A 17,830-nucleotide genomic window follows, 5' to 3' on the forward strand; every position below is an offset into this window, starting at 1 on the left:
CTGTACAGGAACAGCGCAGCTGCGGGTGCGGCGGCGCCAGCGCCGCCCGCGGGCGCGGAGCTCCTGGCCGGCTCTGCCCGGCCTGCGCCGCCCGCCGTGCTGGCGGCCCCGGCCCGACTGCGGGCGCCTCGCCGCCTGGAGCGGGGCTGGAGCCGCCGCCGCCCCACGTGACAGCCCGGCGGGGATAATAAGCCGCTGCAACGAGCCGCGCTGGGCTTCTCCGGAGGGTCAGCCGCAGGGACCTGCAGCAGCAGCAGCAGCAGCGAGAGAGAGGGGAAGGACGGTCACCACAGGTCAGCACCTACCTGACAGTTTCAGCCTCTGCTCTCAGCAAGACTCATCAATATTCACTCCCTGTCACCTTGGAAAAAGAAAAAAAGAAAGAAAAAAGACACTGCTACCTACAACCCATCAGCAAGTAAATAAGCTAAACATACATATATTTAAACGTAGTAGAAGCCACAGCAGCTGAAGCTGATCCCCGGGTAGCCTGAACAGCATGAACCAGATAGAAACAAACATGCAGTACACCTACAACTACGAAGAAGATGAGTACATGACCCAAGAAGAAGAATGGGACAGGGACCTGCTCCTGGACCCAGCATGGGAGAAACAGCAAAGGAAGGTCTGGAAATAAAGTGATGTGTGCCTGTGTATGTGCTTCTGTGTGGGATGATGTCCTCTCTCAGTGCCATGCTGCATCTGGAATTGCCAGGGCTGTGCAGTAAAGGGTTCTAATTTTGTAAGAGAATATGTTTTACATCGTATAAAACATGTATATAATATATATTAGCTATGCCATATTTTGAGGATAAAGCATTCACTTTTTGGATTCTTAAGTGAAACCTGTGTAAAATGAAACTAATTTATGAGAGTCAGGAGTTTCTTTTTATATTGCACTGGAAATATTCTGTCAGTACCTCTAGATTTATATATTAGTATTTCAGTAATTTTTAACTTCACTTCCTGCATCTTCCTTTCAGAAAGCAGACTCTGAATTGACGTGTGTGCCTGTTTGCTTTTCAAAAACAGTAAATTGCAATTATAAACAGGGAGACGAATGATATGGTTCAAAATTGGTATGCAAAAAAAGTTTGCAATATTTCTGAGAGTAGACTGAGAAATTGCTTTTGAAATTGTCATCTTGTGCGTCAGCTCTTATTAGAATTTACTTTTAATTCTGACTGAATGATCTGACAAGGAAAATATTGACTAGAAATATATCCAGACTAGATTTAGAAAACTGTATTTCATGATTAGGTTCCCACATGCCAATTCACTGTCTGGGAAAAAACACGTCTGTAAAATCCTTGGAATATACCATTGTAGAGGAAATGCTTCTTGCCTTTTAGGTGTAAGAAAACTATGATGCCAGCAAGTACTGCCCATGCTCTTTTTCTGAACATAGGCAGAGATTATAACCCCATCAGCAGTCTTGTCAATGGTTTGGTACTTTAATAATATTTGCAATATCTACTTTCAGAACACCGAGTTTTAAGCAGCATATGGAAAAGAGAGTGATGAAATATTGTAAAAGATTTGCTACTTCCTAATGTAAAAGGTGATGTTGAAGTCACAGATGACAGATCTGGGATTAAAAGGTTATCTGCTGGTTACAAGAATGAAAAAAAAAGGGGGGGGAGAGAAACAGTGCTCTAGACAATAAGGTTGAATATGCTTTTTGGTATAGGTGAGCAGCTCACTTCAAAAACTTAAGCAGAAGTTGCAACTTATATCTGAAGACAGAATCTAGCCCACTGTCACAGTCACAGCAGCTATAAAAACTATAAAAGTAAGAGCTGTTAGAATTGTTGGGGCCAATGGGTTTGCTTTTCCATTAAAATCAGTAAAGCCAATATTTTCCTCTCAGTTTTTACTTGTAGCCTTCCTCCTTCTGTGAGTTTTAGCTGGTTTTACTCATTTTCCTACATTCACACCTGTTTGTATCCTGCTGGACACGTATAGTGGGAGAAGTTCTGGGCTAGGTTGAAGTTCACTTTTCTTGATCTACCAGCTGCTGCAACTCCTAACCAATTATTAAGCTGTACTCATCAACACTGATATTTGTTTTAATTTTACGATCTTTAGATAGTGAACTATTCTTTTATGTTTTATAATGAGAATGGAAATTATCTTAGTGCTTAAGTGCTTCAGTGATTTGAAACTGCTCAGCCGAAACAGGTCGTGGTTACATCTGATTAGGATTCAATTGTCCAGCATTTCAGAGAATGCTGTTTTCAAAATAAAGACATAATGGACAGGTTACTAGATAGTCAGCGCTCTAATGCAGTTTTCCTACAATGCAGATAAATGATAAAAAATGAAGATAATTTGGATTCTGTAGGCTTTCTTATGTTTACAGTAAGTCTCTTGACTTTTACAGAAGAGTAGGGATAAGTATAAGACCCCATAGCAAATTTTTTGTTTCCATTCCTCCAAACAGACAGCGCTTCAGCAGAAAGTCAGGTTTCCACATTGGTAAATTAAAGCAGAGTCTGCTTTACTTCCATAGAGTAGAGAGATTGTGGCTTTGCTACTTTATGTTGCCAGTTCCAGGGCATAGTTTTAATATTAAAGAGATACCACATTTAAATAAAATTTAGGAGAGGGGATCCTCATTCCTTGTCTTGGAAAGGAGTCTGAATTTATTATTACATGAAAAATAAGTACTCTCATGATAAAGGGCCTGATAAAACTTTATAAAATTTCAAGGTTTCTATCTTTTTCTAATTGGTGCTAAGAGCCGCAGAAAATGCTTTCTTTATTTCCTTATTTATTAGGAGAAGATTGCAGATACATGGGCACGGATCTTTGTTCTAACTGGTAATATAATATTGAAAAGTGATCTCAGTGGAGCCCTGGCAGTTGGCAGCATATATTTTCTATTAGGCAGTCTTGGAACAAACCAAAAATAAATGCCATTGTTTCTATTGTGGGCTGCCCTCTCCAGACTTGCCATTTCAGTGATATGCTTGGTATGAGATCTGTCAGCAGATGCTGGTAACACATGATGACGTCCATAGGATTACAATGGATGTGACGCCTAATTATAACCATGGTTCATAGAGTATTAAGGTCTGCTGTAATCCAGCTACTTGGTGGTTGCAGATGTCAGAATAAATATGAAGTACACTATAGGAAAGGAAGCTGAGTTGTAGCTCACCTCATCTCTTTGAACGTGAACAACAATTTAAATGCTTTAGTTGGGGTGACATTTAGCCTGTGTCAAATCAAGAAATCAAGAAAATACAACCATTTGACCATTTGCTGCATTAGACACTATTGGTAAAAATTTAAAGAGGATCATATGGTTGGAAATTTCAGGCAGCAACTTTAAAGAAAGACTAAATAACAAAAAAATTGTATTTTGGATGGACATGCTGTCTTCAGTAGGAACTAATTAGAGAACTACAGCATTGGTGCCTTTTGAACACGTAGATGGGAACCATGAGATTGGTAACTTCTGAAATCTGCTCCTTGACCCAGTACACTTTCATTGGCCACATATGCTTAAAAAGTAGTTGAAAGATCTATGAAAGTGGCCCGTTGTTTCTTCAGTACTACACGGAAATAGCAAAGTATTGGAAATCAAACAGTCTGGCCAGAGGGGGTGGGATTCTCTTCTTTACTCTGCTCTGTAAACTTAGGCAAGGTCAGCTCACCTTAGACATCAGTTTTCCCACTGGTAAAAAGAGGACAGCAGTGATATTTGTAACAACTGATAGAAGTGGTTGGTTCTATGGTATGTCAGACTAGTGATGAGCTGTCTTTCAATCTCTACCCTGCTGGACTGGAGTGGAAGTAAAAATCATACTAGCTCATAGTGGAAGACTTAAAACCTGATTTCTCTTCTCTCCATGATTAATTTATTTCTTAAGTTTTCAAAAAAAGTTCAACAAACTCCACAAACCTTTTAGTTTTCACTAGCCTATATCTCAGTTTAACTAAAAGGAACACAGAAAAATGCAGTGTCCCTTAGCTTAGGAAACCAAGCACAGCAATGCTACTCAAAATGCTAATGTTTTATTGGCAATGTGTTTGAACTGGCAACCCTACTTAGTGAGCTGTGTGCTAAACAGTGCTCTTTCTTATTTGTAACTTTTGCTATAAATACTTTATTGTAGCAGCGTGCTTTTTTAAACTTCGACATTAAATGTGGTTTGTTAGTTCTTCAAGGAAGTCTTAAGCCTTCAGAATAAAGATCTGAAGGTTGTGAAACAGGCGTGATCCCTTCTTCAGGACAGTTGTATTGTATTGTAAAGCACTAAACTGGTTCCACTTATTTCATATGGGTCTACTCCAGTCATTCAGACATGTTTCTGACACTGTTGCACTAACACGTAAGGAAAGAACTGAAAACATACTCCTTGCCTTACTGGTATTATTATAGATGAATGATCTTATTCTAGCTTGCTGTATGGCCCTGATACCACCGCTTTGTTAATGCAGAAGGGCTTTAATGTAGGTGTCAATGTAATTTCTGACCATTTTGATGATTTTTTACACTGGTATAGAATAAACAATAAGACTCAGAATATTTATTTACCTTGATATTGCACTCTTTGCGAATGCAAATCTTGATAACACTGAATGCTATGCATGAGTGGGGACTTTGGAAAAGGTTCTTTAGGAAAGAAGCTGTGGCTTTCCAGTCTTCAGCAGTGCATATCAGATTACATTTTCAGTGTGACCTATAAGGATTTATCTGCATTACCTCCTTTGGCTGGAGTCCTCCTGTTGTCCTTGCAAATAAGAAAAATGCATTTGGAAGCCACATGTATGGCAAATTATTTGGAAGAAGCTACCAGGACTATGAATTATGGACAACATCCTTCTTTTTCTAGTGTTGCTGCAACTTCATTAAGTTCAGCAGATTTGAGCAGTTCATTGCAGCCTGAAAGAGAAATTGACCTTGTGTTCAGTCTGACTTCAGTGTCTATCAATAAAGTTACAGTCACTGTCCCAGATTCACTCTGAAGTTTGTGTGGTCTTCTATGGATCAAATCTAAATTGATTTCTTATCAGAAACCTCCTCCTGGAAGAAGTCTACTGGTGAGTGAGAAGACAGATGAAGTAGGAAGGAAACAGCTTCATTCTTCAACAAGGAAGAGGAGGAGAGAAATAACCAAGCCTGAATGAATGAAAAATAAATGTAAGGCAGAAAAACGTTGGCAGGAGAGGCTGGATACCACCAGCAAAATTCAGTACTGTAGAACCACTCCTCATGAACTTACAGGCTCTGGATTGAAATCATTGTCATGGAGAATATAGCAATATCTACAGTGTGTACAGGGCATTCCAGCCTAGGTCTTGCTCTTTTACTGAGGTTATCTGGAAATAATAAAAGTTGGCGTTTTGGGTGTGGGTTTGGGGGGGCAGTGTTTGGGGTGTTTTTTGTTTGGAATTTTTTTTTTTTTGACCATGCAAAATTCTTTCCTTGAATAATCAGCCTTGGGGTTATGCTCCCATAGCACACAGAGAAACCATCCATCTCTTGAGGATTTTTAATGAGGTGACACTTTTTACCCATGTGGAATACCAGTGGGATTGTTGAGAAGGCACAGAGATTCCCCTGTGCAAGTGAGCGACATGAACAGGGTCTGGATGAGAACCAGCACTGAATGTAGGAGGTGTGAGGGAGGCAAAAGGTATGCTCCTTTCTAAGAGAGTATCAGCCTTCTCATTACTTATTCCTAGTACTTACCTGTTAACAGTTGGATATTTCGTATAAAGATGGGGGTCCTGGGTTGAGTAGCTTTAGGACTAATTTCAGGAGGGGATTTAATTTGTTAGGAGGAAAATCCTCCAGAGTTGAAAGCAGAATGATAGTGGGAAAATCATGTGCTATACTGAGTCATACACTGCAATTCTCTGCCTCCCTTACCTTTTATGCACAGCATTAGGATGACGTAGGTGTCTTGGGAATTCTGTAAGTTGAAATGCAGGATTTTCTATTACTACTAATAGTTAGAAAAGCAAACAGTTTCACCTTTTTAGACTTTTTTGTTTTTTTCCTAGTATTCAGCCAGTACTGTGACTATCTTCTATAGAAGAACAAGGTCTTGCCAAAGGATTTATGCCACTATAGATGCAGAGTGTGCCTTACCGTGACATGAAGTTTCAGAACTCCAAGGCCAAATGCTTCTCCTCCAAGTGCATCAAGAATTTTCTTTTCAAACAGTGGATGCCAAAACCTCTAGCATTAAGAACACACACAAAAACCATATCTCGTTTCCTTTTAAATTGGGTGCTCTTTAAGTGACCTTCTCAGTGGTAGATGGCCCCATATAGGGTCTGACTCAGAACTTAGTAGTCAATGGTCAGACTTCTTTTTTTTCTGCAACAGCATGTCTTGATTTTTCAGCATATACTATAGCTGTCTAAAATATTAGACACTGATGCAACAGAGGGACATGGAGTTGCAGTTTCTCTAGTCCTATGAAGAGTTGCCATGAGGGTAGAGGGACTCTGTATAGAAATACGGGATGTATTTATGGCTTGTTCTGTACGATTGGCCTCTTAGAGATTAGTACTTGTTAAAATAGTAACATGTTAAATTCCTCTTGCTGATGTTACTTGCATGGAATGGTGCTTGAGAGGAGCACGCTGAAAGGATAGTGGAACGATCATATTTTGTCAGTGTGTTTCATATTCTGTCTTGGAAACTGTCAATAAGGTGTGCAGCTAAAGATGGCCCTGAATACTGTGGTGCTGGTGTATGAGGGAAAATTCAAAGAAAGCTATTATGAAATTCACTTAACTAGAAATGTTTACGGAGGTAGTTTTTTCAAATGGGAAGGTTTTCTTTATCAATACTAAGTGCGAAGAATCAATATATTACTCAATATTATATTTGCTATTTAAACTCAAATGGCCCTCTCCATGTTGACCCATTCCAGGCTCTGCATGCTTTTGTTAGTGTTGTCAAAAGGATAATTCCTACAGTCCCAATTCAGCTGTTAATTGCCGCTCACCCCCAAATATCTGCCAGCAACAGAACTGTATGGTTATGAATAGAAATTGTAAGAACAATTTCATAATGGGAAGCAAAGGCTCCTCCTACCTGCACTTACAGATACACACCACAGCCTTCCCAGAAATTTGTATAGTAAAATGTCTGCAGATACGCTGATCCAATTAGTAAGACAATAAGGATTGGAAGAAAGTATGGATCTAAGTGGGTTTCCATAAGCTGCAACCAAGGTGCTTAAGAGCTAGAGAAAAGCTGTGTGTTAAGCAGTGGACTTTGCTATAATCTCTTGGGGATGGGAGGTCTGCATCTTGCTGTGGATCTGTGTCTGGGTCACTGGAGAGCTGAAGAGAGAGAGGCATGGGAGGTGTTTGCTTGGAAGAGCACTGAGGATCTTCAGCCCTGAGACTGCAGTAAACAGGGAATCCATGGTCATACAATTTGTAGCCCTGTGCAAGCAAAAGCAGGGCTCAGGTATATTCTGTGAACTAATGAATCCCAGTAAGAAAATATTGTGATTATGTCACCAATTTCCAAATCAAACTAAGACAGCTCTGCAAGCTGAATTTTGACTGCTTTTTGCCAATGGGGTAACACACTTTAAAATCGTCCACCAAAGCCTTTCCATCCTCATACAAATAAGACAAAAGGGGTTTCATCATTATGATGGAAAAATTGGATACCAAATGCCTAACATAAATTTAATCACTGTTGCATAAGTTCTGATCCATTTAATGATGTTTCATTTGGGTAGTAATTTCTGTATTGCACTGTACAGTTCTATTGAATTTATTTCAGTGAGATTGAGCATTAGGATTTTCTTTAGTTGTGAATGGTGAATACAATGTAGATATTGGTAGTATTTTAGAAGTCGTACTGCAGAGCCTGCTTACAGAAAAATGCATTGGATTTGTATCTGGAATGCAGGTGGACTTGATGCAGGAAGAAGCATGTCAGTGAAATAGAATTAGATGGGAATTTGTGCTGCTTAGCTTTGTCCCAAGTCAAAAGACGTCCCTCCTGCGTGTTATTTTATATCCTTGCAAGCAAAGAGATAGGAAAATGTTTACACAGTTGGCAAAGTTGAGTTGTTTTGGATGGCTTTACTGCCAAGCATAATTTCTTCCGAGCCCTAATTGTCGGGATAAACAATGTGTAACTGATGTGGTATTCCTCTACTGCGAGCAGTGAAAGGTTGCTGACTCTGAGTGAATATGTCTTTTATGGCTATGCATTCTTTACTCTCAGCTGATAGCAGAAGCAGAATGTATTCACATCGAGCACTCTATTTCCTCCTAAATTAAATTTCATTCCTAGTAGTTTGGGGTGATTTTCAAGTCTTCAGTGTTTGAAGAACATCATTTCATGAAATGCTGTGACAAGGGTGTGTGACATTTGTTCTTATAATATCACTGGATTTGTTGGTTTTAAATATGCCTCATGTTGAGAGACTTGATGCATAAAGCTGATCATAACTATACAGGTGCTATACAATGCTCTTTTTCTACCTGATAAAATTGGGCATGTATTTAAAGATAGAACATGTCTCTTTCCACATCATTTAACCAGCAAACACAATGTTATGATCACCCTCTGTGACTGTTTCTGTACATATTCTGTAATAGCTCTTCCTGCTGGCAGTACAAGTAACTCTTCAATACAGATCAAGATAGCATGGTCCTAGGAATCCTCAAACTACTGGTGTGAAAGGATTACAGGGCAGGTGTTACTGCTCTGCAGGAACAGAATATCTGCAGAGATAGAGGTAGAAGACTTTGAAATGCAATGTTCTTCTTTTAGGAAGGTGTCCCACTTGAAATGGTAGCTTGTAGAAATACACTTCATTCTTTAGAAGGCCTGTCCAGAGGGAAGCAGAAGCTGACAGTTGTTTGGCTAATGTTTAGTTAGTTTCTATATTTGGACCTTAAATTTCCATGTGTGCACACAGGTGAGAAAATTAGTTCTGAATTTGTGTCCTAAGTGCAAGAATGGGTGCTGCTGCTCCTATGTCTGGTCCCAGTTTTCCCTGCTTTTGAGTTATAAGGACATATCACTTTGTCCATCTCTTCATCTCCAAAATAGTGGTTGTAATACCTATGTGCTGGCTTTACAGATGAAAGTGTTTACTGTACTTGGTATGAGTAAGATTTTCCATTTACTTCAAATGCTTCCTCCCAACTGGTCTTAACTGTCAGAATCCCTTCAACTTGAAATCCGATGCTTGTTCTTATTTCTCTTCAAAAACCTGTACACAAAATCAGTCCAGCTATCCCTTACTTTGATAACTAGCAGAACCTAATTTAGAGCAGATGGCTTCTACTCTGAACTGCCCCCTAGAAAAGCCTTGCTCACCCCCACTACCATAGCAGGAGTCTGCAGAAGGTGACTACCCTAGTCTAAAATTAGCATCTGTGATTATTCCTTAAGTGTCTAAGGAAACGCTCATATTTTTTATAGGCGTTGAACACCCAGGCATTTCCACTGACGTCAGGAGGAACTTCTGTCTATTTTGCACCTCTGAAAATCAGCCTGCTATTTTGGCACTCACAGAAAGGCTTCACCGTCTAGCATTAAGTGATATTTTTTTTTAACTCCGTTTTATGTTTAATCTTGGCACCAGTGTAGCTTTTCACTGCCGCAAGACTTCAGACATTGCACTCTTTAATATGAAGAAAAGTGGTACCCAGCTGCACTAAATACAAATAAAAAAATACATAAATGATTGTGTAGCTCTGAGGTATTATTTCACCTAGGGGAATAGGTGAATTTCCTAGCCTATTTCTTTAGGCTATGGAGGACCTCTGTAGTCCAAATTCATCTCCAGCTGTACTCTGGAGTGTAGTTCCACCACGCGTTTTCTTTGGCAGAGCAGCTGACCACCTTTGACTCTACTCCTATCCATAGACTTCCAGTCCCCTTCATTTGCTGATACAATAATCTTCTGCTATATACCAGATCACTGAAGAAATTTGAAGCAACCCTCCCTATTCCTACCACTTCTTAATCCCAAGTAATTTCAGTAATGTAGTCTGCAGTGCAGCCGCACAAGCACCTATATCTGTACATGTACATATTATGTATAATGCACTTATCATCCATCTGGCATGAATATTAAAAGACAAACAAAACACCATACATGAGGCTGAAGTTTGCTTGCTTTCCTTTTGTCTGTGGCCTTCATTTCCATGACCAAGCACAGGCCCCAGCATGGCTCCTGTTAAGAATAGATATGCTATAAACAAAGAACTGTGTGTTTAATTGACAAAGCAGTTTGCTTATCACAAACACTGTACTGTCTAAAACACAGGTGTTTATGCTTTCAGCAGTTACAGCCATCATTGTTTGTTATTTACGCATCTAAGCTAAGTGCTTGAGAACATGTTACTTAGTTAAATTTCATATTCATATATAATCAAGCCATCCAAAGATCCCAAGTAATGTTTTGCTTTTTTTTCTGTTTTTAAGAAAAGCTCAGTAATTTAGGAACGTGACCCTCACTAAAAATTATTTAGGAACTCCGGAATTTTTCTGAAAGTCTGCTGGCTTACAGAATATTTTAAATGTTTTAGAAAATGTTAATCTATAGCTAATGCCTCATAAAAAAAAAATAGAGCTTAAAAAAATCAACGCAATATGTTAAAGTAGTATCTTTAACAGCAGAAGCTACCAAATTCTTCAAAAAACCAGATTCTTAAAACAAGCATGAAATCAAAATGGAATTTTTTTTTAATCATCAGTTACGATAGTAAAGAAATTAACATGGACAGATTATATGCTTTGTGCACTGAGAAATATTTCATTGAGTAACCTGGCATATATGCCACAGAGGAGCTTTTTGTTGCATAATTGGGATTTAATACATGAGGTTTTCCTTTCTTTATAAGAATCTCAACTGAAACCTCAGTTTAGGTTACAAGTGAAACTAGATTTCTTGATCTTCAAATGTACTACATAACAGAGTGCAAAGATGACATTTACTGTGTCAGTATCTTGGGGTCTGACTATTGACATACTTTTCCCATCATTTATTGGTGTCAGGGACTTAAAAGATGTGTGTGTTGGTGTGTGTGGAATTGAAAGAACTTTCAAAATCTGTTTTAGCTTTATCAGTCAGAAGACATGCTTTTCTGATTATGGAAGCGTTTTAAAGAATGTTGATAAATTGGATAGGAACATACTTTTATCCCACTCTGATTGACTGTATTGACCAATTTTTAATGGATTTACTTACTCACCTGGCAATGTAGTAGATAATTACTGGATAAAGATAGCATGGTGAAGAAAATCAACAGAGAAAGCAAGGGAAAGACATTTGGAAATCCAGTCAACTAAATCCTGGATTAGCCTACTTTAATTAATCCTTCTATTTCCAGAGGGCATGCCTTTAGTTCCTTCCATACTATAACGTGTGAATGTTTCTTTCATCTCATCCTAAATAGTATTTGGTCATTTAAATATGTCTGCTGAAACAAAAATGTTAGCCAGCACTATCTGTGATAGTTCAGGAGCTCTTGGGAAACCAGGAGGAAGCACTGTAGGGCACAGCTGGTGGAAGAAGGACCCGAGACTGGAAAGGAGAACAGGAGGTACGATCTCCTTATAAGAAGGTTCATTTGGCACTGATAGGGTAGTGGTAATGCATGTTCTTTGTTTAATATACTTGAGAGAAAGCCCCAGGCAGTATAAAGGGCATAGGCTTCACCTTTAAAGCACACCTGCAGATTTGTCCCTTGCAGATCCACCACAGTATTCGAGACCCTTTTTGGATTACCTATATCTTGTTTTTAACTCTCCACAGGGAGAGTCAAATGTAACAGAGATTATGCTTTTGTTCCGTAATAGTGAAGAAGTGGCCAGTTGGAAAAGAATATAGAGGGAGAGAAAAACTAGAAAAATGGCTGGTCTCAAACCTTTTATCGTTGCTGAAACAGTTCCCTCCAAACCTGTTGGCATTTTTACTGTGAATCCTTTTCTGAAGATGCCTTCTAGTTTGTTGATGCTCTCGTGAAGTAGAAAACCTGAGCATGGAAGGTGGTGCTCCAGAATTAACTCCTGAGCCATGTAGAAATGAGTGAATTTCTTTTGACCCTATAATAGTTCAACTTTTGATTGGATATTTTGGTCCCATGACATACTAAATATCTTTTCCATCCTTGTGTTTCTTAGTTTTTCAGTAGTTAGATCCAAAAAGTGTGCCTTAAATATAGCTCTTTGTCTAACTAGTGCTTACAGTGAGACCTCCCAAATATCACTTTGCTCAAAAGTGATCCAGAAAGCACCAGAATGCAAATAGTTCACTGTTCCATTAATTGAGTATGCCTTCAAAAGTATCAGGAGTTGTCTTGATTTTGTTCACCCGAGATCTGTATCTAAAAACTTGTAGAGAGCAAGAGAGAGAGAGGGTGCATGAGAGAGAGATGTTTGGGAGCATGTATCAGTACATTGGAGTTTTTAACAGAACCTACACACTTCATGCTCTGCAAGCTCTCTGCTTACGTCCCTAGTGTCCTACCTGAGTGGCTGGGGAGAGGTATCTTTTGGAAGGCACTTATGAATATATATTTCTATATAAATGCAAAGATGCAGTCTTTATTGCATGGGTGATAGAGTCCATTAAAGCTTTTATAAAAATGTGTACAACATTTCTTTGCTGCACTCAACTTTGTGCAGTGTAGTGGCAAATCTATTTTAATGCTCTGACAACTGGGTGTGAACTGATTTATTTGTAGGTATGTGCTGTAAAGTTTTGTGGTGTAAAGTGATCAGGAATGCTGTGTAAGATATTAGTTGCTATAGCCATACTACTTCAGGTTGCAATGTCAGAATTACTTGTTTTTATAGTATAAATTCAAGCTCTGCAAAGTGCAGTGTATTAGAACAGAGAATATTTGGTTAATATGCTCTAAAGTTAGGTTACCCTATTAGAGGAAAATACTGTTGTGCCATGCAAATAGTTGGCAGTCCTCAGAGGTTCAGTCTGGATGCTGTACGCTCCCAGTCATGCTGTGTGGGAGTACTGTGTCTCTATCAAAAAGGCACAGGTTCTTGTGGGCGATGCTTCTCTATTTCTGCAGATTTCAGTACGCGACATTTTGAAGGGCAAAATTTGGCAGTGTTGCATGTAAAAAAAAAAAAATCTACCATGATCTGTTAATTGTTAAATTATTAAATGCTAGAAACAATATGGCCTATTGAAAGAGATCAACATGTCCATAAACTTTTCCTTTGAGGGAAATACAAAATCAACAGCTGAAAATAAAAGAAAACAAAAGCCATTGACAAAAAATAGATTATTCAAAATTTGTATTGTTCTATTAGTCCCTTTTTTTGTTTGTTTTTGTTATGTTTTTAAACCTTTACTCCCATTTAAGAACTGTGTTCTGAATATGGTTGATTCACGGATACTTTTATCACCAATATTTGTTTTTTGAGGCTTGTGAAATAAAAGTTCTTTCATGTGCTACAGCATTTTATATTTGCAAAACGTACGTGAGACTGTAAAATACTGCACAATCATTCAATTTTAGAGATGAACAGAGCCCTCCTAATTCTGCATTTAGAACTCTCAGTCCATGGGGCATATTTACATTTCACCTCTACGGTGGGGTAAAGATTTTGGACAGATGTGTAAAGAAGTTTTACTACTTGAAAGAAGTTGTACAAAAAGCTGTGGAAGAGCAAGGACTCAAATGTTGAGTCGTTACTCACTGTCTGTCTTTTCACTCTCATTAGAGAAAGCAATTTAATATGGGGGCTATTATAACTCAGAAATTTTGTTAGTAAATTTGTTAAATTAGTAAATTTGTTCTCAAATTTGTTAGTAATTTGAGAACTTCATGTTTACTTCACAGATTATACCATTTGTTTACCATTCTGTAGTGCTAATCTTGTATCTTCAGTATTTTAATGCATTGAATAATAGCATGTAATCCAAAAAATTCAGAGGTATTAATTCTGTTATGACAAGGTATTAACATACCTGTTATTCTACATAAAAGGCAAAGAGAGTAGAGTCATCAGAAAGGTAGTGTATAACTGTAAATGATGTCATGCACATTGTTACTGAAATAGGAGAGAAAATGAAGAGGTAAGACCATTGCAAACAGCAAGGGATTGTTCCCCATTACTCCATCCAGCTAGAATGAATTATCCAGGGCTGCTGTAAGACAGCCGGACATTGCCATTTGGACAAAGGGTTCTCAAAGAGTATTGCCTGGATGCTGTTTGTGACCATCTTTTTTTAAGGATTCGTGCATATGATGTGAATAAACAAACTATACTGCAAAAATAGTCATTCACGTCCAAGAGAAAGCTGACTTGCAAAACCCTGACCTTTGTCACTGCTTAGCAAGGTGGTGACAATATTAATTAAAAGACTCAGTATTGCAAAGCCTTCTGAGTGGAATAATCTAATCGCTCTTACACCCCAACTCATGATGAAAGATAACCTTGTACTGAAGATGGACTTTTAATTTATTGGTTGGGAATGTGTGGCTGGGGGGAACCTTTCACTTTTAGGTCAGGGTTTTGAACCCAGGCCAGGTGAATGAGTGACAAGGTTGCTAACACACGCAGGCTGTTTGGTAATGTCTTTGAGGTGAGTTATACTCTCAGTTTAGCTCTTGGGGGGACAGGTGTCCCCATCATTTAAACCACCAGAAATGGCAACTTCATTGGAGATGCCCAAAACTGACCTTATTGGTGAGAGGTAGGGACAGTGACTTTTCATCCTAGAGGTGAAAGCTAAAACAATTTCTGTATGGGAAAATGCTTTCTCAGATTGCATCTGTGGGGTTATTCACAGTCATTGCTATTCTTAACAGTTCCCTGAGTGACTTCTTTCTCCATACCTAAGTGGCTGGCACGTTTCATTATTCAGTAAAAGTTTAAGGAGGGAAGGATAACTAGTATGCAACTAGATTTACAGTAGTAAGTAACTGGTGTATGCTAAACAGCTAGCTTTGATTTTTAAATGTAGAATTAACTTTGGATGACTGAGAACAGATGCTGAAGATGTTGGTAATTCTTATGTGTTGTTTTCCATCTGTTCACAGTAGGCTCTCTTTTTGATTAATTTTACAGTTTGTTATTTACAAGATATTTATAGTTTTGTCAGCTTTCTAATCTTTCATGCTACTATTTCTTTATTGGGCTTTTTTTCAGGATAGTGTTTGAGCACCTCAAAAGCATCAGTGAATTTTCCCCCACAATAGTGCTGTGGGATATGGAGGGTATATTATGGTCATTATTCTTGAATACAGAAGTGGGACACTTAAAAGTACTCAGCTATGGCTAACGTGCTCCCATTGTCGTTAAAAGGCTTATAGTCCCATATGAGGAATCATGGGTCATAAAATGCTCAGCCTTTAGGACAATAAAAACATTTTTTAAATTCCTGTCTTAAATTACTTAAAGGCTGTCACAAAGTTGGGGAGAATGCACAAGTGTCAGGATTTCTTCTCCAGGGTCATACTACAGACCTTGGGAAATGTATGTACCCATAGAATGGATCATTGAATCCACTTCCATTTTAATTTGGTTTATGTCTAACTTTCTGTGAACACTATTCTGCCTATTGACTTTGAATCTTCTTTCCCTCTGTCCTGTTACATTTCTTCAGCTTTGTTTCTTTATTATTCTCTGTCTTCACCCTTCTACTTTCTTTTCCCCAATATCCCTGACAAATCTCCTCCAATATTGTATTTCTTTTTGCTAAGGGAAATTAGGGGGTCATTTGAAAGTAGGAGAGGGAAATGGGGATCACCACAGAAAGAACACCCTGACAGAAACAAAATTTACAGCTTTGTTGCATGCCAAGTGCTTGGATTCCTAAAAGGGAGCTGTTTTCTGCTGAATGACTTCTTATTTTGTAGTCTTTGGATGAAATATACAGCTAAGTTTTAGGGCTTCTCAGCCACAGAATCTGGAAGGAAAAAGGGTCTTCCTGCCTATTCTCCCATTTCAAGGCTGCAGTGTAGATGTCAATTAGGATGGGAATCTTCCATGAACATCATAGAAAGTATGAGTGGGAGAATCTGGGAAAGCGTTTAGTCCATTCCCCTACTTTTGGGCAGAAGCAAATATGCTCATGCTGTTCTCAGCACTTTTATCCAGCTTGTTGTTGATGATGTCCAAGAAGAAGGATTCCACATATACCCAGCCAATCTCTTCCAGTACTTCACTGCTTCTAGAGTTAAAAATTCATCTAAATCTTCCTCGTTGTTGTTTAAGCTCATGCCTATTTGTCTTAAGCTCTATCTTCAGTGAACACAGAGAACTGATTTATTCTCTTCTCTGTTGTGACTTCTTAAATGGTTGAGACAAGTATTACTCTCTTTTCAAAATTCTCATGATTAAGCCCACCCAATGGTTCTATATTTTTCATAGATGTTTTCTAGAATTTTATTCTTTTCATGGCTGTTTCATGGATTCTCTCCAACTGGTCCATATTCTTCTTGGATTTTGTGCCCAAAAGAGGGGACAGTATTACAGCTAATCTGTTTCCAGCACTGAGGAGATTGGAAGAAATACTTCAGATATTGATACATCATTCTTCTGCTTAGACATTCAGTATTGTATTTGCCTTTTATAACAGCACAACATTTTTTAATCAGGTTAGGTTGTGATCCACTTCTTCAGCACTACTGCCCTGCCAGTAGTTCTCCATCTTGTGTTTCTGCAGTTATTTATTACTGGAGGAGGGCAGTACTTCAGACTTCTTGCTCATCTGCATCCAGCTTTCTTCAAGTTATTTCACTGATTTGGCAAGATTAGTTTGAATTGTAGCTCTGTCATGATACATGCTTACAGACCCATCATTTTGCTGTCATATTGAAATGTTATAAGCATACACTCTATTCTGTCATCTAAATTAGTAAGTAAAGCGTAGTACAGGAAATGGTTCAGGGCAGATTCCTCCAGAAGTATACTTAATAAGCCCTTCCGCTTAATAGTGAGCCATTACTCACCATTAGTAGGAATAAACTCTCTGACTACTAAACACTCTTGTTTTGTTCTTATATGGTTTTGTGTTTAGTTTTTCTCTTAGATAAATAGCTCTCCACTGTTGCAACCAGCTTAGGTATGTGACATAAAGAGGTCTGCTTCTGTAGATTCCTGGTGGGGGAGACCTTTAAAATACTCTAGTTTAACTAGTGGAACTAGGACGAATAGCTAGAGCTTAGATAGGCAAAATCATGAGGGGAGGATATGCATGTACCTAAATGCAGGCTTAGAAAGGTAGCACAACATAAGTTTTTGCTTGCCTGTCCTTGGAATTTTAATTTTTTAAATATAAGATCGGATTCTGCAAAAGTTGATGCTACTTGTCTAGTGAAGTTTCCCACTTCCGCGTAAATAAAATATGCCAAACCTTTTATCACCTATAAGACTGTGTTTCTCCCTTTATTATTAAATTTATCACATGTAAATTTACCACAGACCGCTCTGGTCTGCTTAGTGATAGGAATGTGTTAAAAAATATTCAGAATTAAAAGAACACACCAGAAGTAGACAATAGGGTTTTTTTTTTTCTGACAGTTCCTTTGTCTTTCTAATTCCTTTACCTTAACAAATTGAGTAGGTTGCAGTTATATTGTAAAGATAAGAATGGGCAAAGATATCTTGCAGTTTTTATAATGCAAGGTAAAACCATGCCCATGCTTTTACTAAAGATTTTCATTGGACTCTTGCCTCTTTTATTTCTGCATTATTTTTCTGAGCAGGGTTCTCTTATTTGAGTGATTCTTGAAATTCCAAAAATGAAAAGTACATTTAGACCAGAATTGTGCTACAGATCCTGAACACTTTTTAGTTTCAAATGGGATTTTAAACATTGCACATGCTCCTACTTCTAAAATA

General features: G+C 38.4%; 1 protein-coding gene across 2 annotated transcripts in view; it reads left to right on the forward strand.

Annotated features, from left to right (window-relative positions):
- Positions 1-270: 270 nt before the first annotated feature.
- ACTN2 (actinin alpha 2) overlaps positions 271-17,830 on the forward strand; it is a 70,220-nt gene continuing 52,660 nt past the window's right edge. For both annotated transcript variants that reach the window (XM_075495973.1, XM_075495972.1), the window contains exon 1: positions 271-625. In XM_075495973.1, the coding sequence (XP_075352088.1) occupies positions 500-625 (126 nt within the window). In that variant the 5' untranslated portion in view covers positions 271-499. The remainder of the gene's footprint in view (positions 626-17,830) is intronic.

Source organism: Mycteria americana, chromosome 3 (genome assembly GCF_035582795.1).
Source record: "Mycteria americana isolate JAX WOST 10 ecotype Jacksonville Zoo and Gardens chromosome 3, USCA_MyAme_1.0, whole genome shotgun sequence".
In the NCBI taxonomy this organism is placed as follows: domain Eukaryota; kingdom Metazoa; phylum Chordata; class Aves; order Ciconiiformes; family Ciconiidae; genus Mycteria; species Mycteria americana.